Genomic DNA, 4,994 nt, shown 5'->3' with positions numbered 1-4,994 from the left:
TAAAACAGTGTTAAATGTTTATACAAACAAATATAAACAAAATATTAGTTCAAATATATTGTTTTTGATTAAAAGAATGAAGTGGTATTGTTAGTTTTTTGTTCATGTTTAATGTTGAAACAATAATATGGATTCTATTTTTCTTAATGCTTTTAAATTATAGTTTATCATATAATCATAGATTGAAACCGTCTTTATAAAAGATTATTTCATAGTCTAATCATCACATTTTGAGATAATGAAAACATAGAATATGAGTAAACAACAAAGAAAAATTGACCCGAATTTATACAGTGAACAATCGCATTCTAATGATAGTGGTTAAGAGACAATCGATGAAGCTGAAATTGTATTCAAATATAAACAAAAATTTAATTTATGTATTGAATTCAATATAAACAATCGCATTCCAATGATTAAACTTTTTTTTTTCTTCTGAAAAGCCAAAAATTTTATTAACACAAGAATAACTACATGAGACATGTAAGATACATCAAGATTAAATACAGGAGATACACTTTATAATACATAAAGGAAGATCAAAAAACCCGTTAACTACAAAATAATGCCAGGTTAGCCCACACCAGTTCGGTTATGCACCATAGACCCGAAAAAGAGGGATTTATCAACCATTGATGTCATTCGATATTGATCTTTTTCACTCTTTTAGTGACCCATTCATAGCTTTTAACTTGAATATCGTTGAAGAGTGTAGCACATGAACGAGAGGTGTTATTGAAGACATTTTGGTTCCTATTCTTCCATATCAAGTAGCCACATACCCATTCGACGGCTTGCCATAACAATTTACCTATGGATCCACTCGAATTGAAACCCACACCGTTAAAAAGCTCATTAACGCTTGTGATTGAGAATGTCCCTAAACCCCACCAGCGATAGATATTTTCCCATAAATCAAACGCATATTTGCAGAGAATGAATGCGTGATCCGTTGATTCGACATCTTCATCACACATGGGGCATCTTACCGTGTGGAGATCGATACCACGATTATCAAGTTCTACTTTAAACGGAAGTCTTCTACGCTTCGCCCGCCAAACAAAAATACCAATCGATTGAGGCAATAAGTTATTCCGAGTAGTTTCAATGCCACTCGCGCTATCACCATGAAGATTTAAGTCTAGTTGATCGGCCAAAATTTTAGTGTGAAATTTACCGTCTTCGCTAAGCTTCCATCTCCAACCATCTTGTACATTGCCATCATGAACCGCACTATTAATTACCTGCGTAATTTCCTGAATGTCATCACAGTTCCTTCCTTGAGGAGTTCTAGACCACTGCCAATTTAGAGTCACGGTAGCATCATTCCATATCACTCTATCACAGACAAAGGCGTCCTTGTGTTCGTCCAGTCGGTAAAGTCTCAGAAATCGATCTTTGAAACATCGCTCTCCAGCCCATGTATCGTTCCAAAACAATGTATTCCTGCCTTTACCAATAGTCCTCACAAAAGAATTATTAAACATTATATCGTATTTAGAAATATCCTTCTTTATAACATCTTTCCAAGTCGAATGCCCATATACCGCCCGATTAATGTTTGTAGAACCCAACCAACCATCCCGCCCATAAATACTTTTGATGATCTTTACCCAAAAAGTGTCAGTTTTGGTACTGAACCTCCACCACAACTTTCCCAATAACGCCCAATTTTTGGCCTTTAAAGAGCCAATATTAAGCCCCCGTCTTTGTAAGGTAGTAACATAGAATCTCATTTGACCCAAGACATTTTATAACCCTCACCCGTCCCGCCCCAAAAGAAATTACGTTGCAAACCTTCGAGTAAATTAATAACACATGAAGGAGACCGGAAAGAGGAGAAGAATTACAACGGTAAACTATTAAGGATTGATTTTATGAGAGTCAGGCGTCCCCCGAATGATATCGTTCGCGACTTCCAATCCGAGAACCTTTTTCTAAACTTTTTAACTACCGGATCCTAATCTTCCACCTAATTCATATTACCACCCACCGGTAGCCCGAGATAGTTAAAAGGGGTTTTGTCGCCACTATATCCAAATCGGGTAGCCATCTCCTTAGTTTCACTTGCCAACACATTTATTCCATATAACTTACTTTTCACGAAGTTGATCTTAAGGCCTGACATATCCTCGAAGCATTTAAGAAACTTCAGGATGTTACCTATATTCCTTTTCGACCATTGCCCAATAAAAATGGTGTCGTCCATGTATTGAAGATGCGAGAACAAAACCTTATCTTTGCCAATTTCTACCCCCTGAACAAGTCCCTTTCCAAATGCTTCGTTGTATAACAAGTTTAAACCTTCGCCCGTGATGATAAATAGAAAGGGTTATAACGGAGCACCTTGATGAATGCCACATTCTAATTTGAATTCCTCGGTAGGAGACCCGTTAACTAAGATCGATATCGTTGCGGATTTGAAGCATGCTTCAATCTACTTTACCCATTTTAGCCCAAAACCCAATCGAAGTAACATTGCAGACAGGAACTTCCAATTCACACTATCAAATACTTTTGCAAAATCTACCTTAAAAATGAAGCTCTTATGCCTACCCATTTTCAAGTCTGTAACACTTTCGTTTAGCGTAAGGATACCATCGAGAATCGAGCGACCCGCAATATAAGAACTTTATTCTTTCCCAATGATCTTATGGAGTACTTCTCGAATCCTATTAGATAATAATTTAGCTATTATTTTATAATAACTATTTATTAAACTTATAGGAAGGTAGTCGCATAGATCCATTGGATCGTTGGTCTTAGGAATTAAGGTCATAAATGAAGCATTACAACCATTCGAGATCTCACCTTTATCCCAAAACCACTCAATCGCATTCATCAGGTCTTGTTTAATTATATCCCAAAAATTTTTGTAAAATTTGAAGTTAAATCCATCCGGACCCGGAGCCTTCGACCCGGAACAACCCTTAATCACAGCCAAAACCTCATGTGCATCAAAAGCTCTTTCCAAACGATTAGCTTCAACTTCTGTTAATCAATTAGTGACTATATCCGGGACTGAAGGACCTGCTACATCAGACTCTTTGAAAATCTGCTCATGGTACTTACGTATTTCAGATTTGATCAAAGATAGATCCTCCACCCAGACGTCATTAATATGCAAACCTCTTATCGAGTTTTTATTGATCCTACGTTTAATTAAAGAGTGAAAGTATTTTGTATTTTCCTCGCCTTCCTTAGCCCATTTTTCCCTCGATTTCTGTTTGAGCATATTGACCTTTAGCTTATCTTTGTCTAACCAATGTCTTCTTGCGTCTAGCCACTTAGCACATTCAACATCATTGATATCTCTGCTGTCCGCAACATTTTCCCATTCACTTGCGTCATTTTTAGCCTGTTTAATCGCCAAATCCAAATCACCAAACTTCTCTTTACTCCATTCCTTTAAAGCTAATTTAACATTTTTTAGCTGTAGCCTAAAACGAATGTCAGGTCTGTTAGTATTGACCTCCTTGTTCCACGCTGTACTTATTACTTCTCTCGTACCCAGTGCATTGATCCAGTTATTGAAGACTTTGGTGGGCTTGGGCCCAAAGTCAACCGTCTTGGACCTAAGAAGAATCAGGCAATGGTCTGACAATTTTCTATCAAGCACCATTACCGACAAGTTATCACAACGTTGAAACAAAGAACATGATACAAAGAAACGGTCTAATTTACTGAATTTTATCCCGTTGTTGCAAATACGCGTAAACTTTTCCCTACCAACTGAACCTCAAAAAGACCCAACCTAGTGATAAAGTTATTAAATCTAGCTGCCCTGCGCTTTACGAATTCGCAGTTCCCCCTCTCATCTTCATGACGAACTTCATTAAAATAACCACAGAGAATCCAATCATCGTTATCATACTCCATTAACTTTTCAAGACTTTCAAGAAATATGCGTTTTTTACTATCATCATAGGGACCATAGACGTTAACCACGATGGTATCATTGGATTGCCCTTTAAACTTTCCTTTAATAGCTAGAAAATATGGTCCTTCTACTGCTTGTTCAAAGAGGAACATTTCACTGTTCCAAATTAAAGCCATTCCATCCGACCTACCCATCACACCCTTTTGAATGAAATTAAAGTTAGGGGAGTTCCAAAGGAATTCCACAATTTTATCCTCAATGACAACACACTTAGTTTCTTGCAATGCTGCAATGTACGGCTTCGAATCTGCACATAAATCACGTAACCAACCGACCTTCCCTTCCCTTTTTAGACCACAAATATTAATAGATAAAACTAACATTGGAAACAATGCTGAGAGGATTACACATAATTACTGCTGATTGCCTTCATAGTGAAGGCCCAACAATTCTCCAAAGGCATGATGACTTACACTCCCTTCACTGACTTCAATTACTTTAGGATTACCTTCATTGCACCTAGGTCCACCCATATTGCTAATGTCTCTAGCCCCAAATCGTTTCGAATAAGATTTATTGGAATTACTTTTGGAATTCGAATTCTTCCCAGAGCCTGACTTCAATTTCTTACCTCTCTCTTTTCGAGTCATATGAATTTTTCGGGCAACACACTTGAGATGTAATGTGACGACCCGTAAATTTCCGATCAAATTTAAACTTAAATTCTCATATGATATCGACACGATAAGCAAAGTCTGTATAGTTGAATCTTAAAATGTTGAACTTTGTTCATGTATTTATTTTAACCTTCGACCATTACCGACGATTCACGAACAATTAGTTACAAATAAATAAATATATATATATATATATATATATATATATATATATATATATATATATATATATATATATATATATATATATATATATATAAGTGTGTATATATATATAAGTATATATCCATATATATATATATAAAATTTATAAATAAAAGTTAATATATAATATATTATATGACATAATTAATAATACAAGTTAAAATATTGTTATTAATATTAATCAGTAACTCATTAATATCAGTAGTATTAAGATTATTATAATATAATGCATA

At 35.5% G+C, this 4,994-nt stretch overlaps 2 protein-coding genes across 2 annotated transcripts; both read right to left on the bottom strand.

The window, feature by feature from the left end:
• Positions 1 to 638: 638 nt before the first annotated feature.
• LOC139849255 (uncharacterized) lies at positions 639 to 1,736 on the bottom strand. The gene has a single exon (XM_071838915.1). The coding sequence runs from the start codon at positions 1,734 to 1,736 to the stop codon at positions 639 to 641; it is 1,098 nt and encodes a 365-aa protein (XP_071695016.1).
• A 1,262-nt stretch (positions 1,737 to 2,998) lies between these two features.
• Positions 2,999 to 3,622, bottom strand: LOC139849254 (uncharacterized). Its single transcript, XM_071838912.1, has one exon. The coding sequence runs from the start codon at positions 3,620 to 3,622 to the stop codon at positions 2,999 to 3,001; it is 624 nt and encodes a 207-aa protein (XP_071695013.1).
• Positions 3,623 to 4,994: the final 1,372 nt, after the last annotated feature.

This window comes from Rutidosis leptorrhynchoides, chromosome 5, assembly GCF_046630445.1.
Source record: "Rutidosis leptorrhynchoides isolate AG116_Rl617_1_P2 chromosome 5, CSIRO_AGI_Rlap_v1, whole genome shotgun sequence".
Classification (NCBI taxonomy): Eukaryota; Viridiplantae; Streptophyta; class Magnoliopsida; order Asterales; family Asteraceae; genus Rutidosis; species Rutidosis leptorrhynchoides.
The sequence above is the reverse complement of the archived record's forward strand: the minus strand, read 5'-3'. Positions and strand labels throughout refer to the sequence as shown.

Bases quoted from the DNA above. Each gene is read 5' to 3' on its own strand.
- LOC139849255 (XM_071838915.1), bottom strand. From the start codon at position 1,736: ATGAGATTCTATGTTACTACCTTACAAAGACGGGGGCTTAATATTGGC.
- LOC139849254 (XM_071838912.1), bottom strand. From the start codon at position 3,622: ATGGTGCTTGATAGAAAATTGTCAGACCATTGCCTGATTCTTCTTAGG.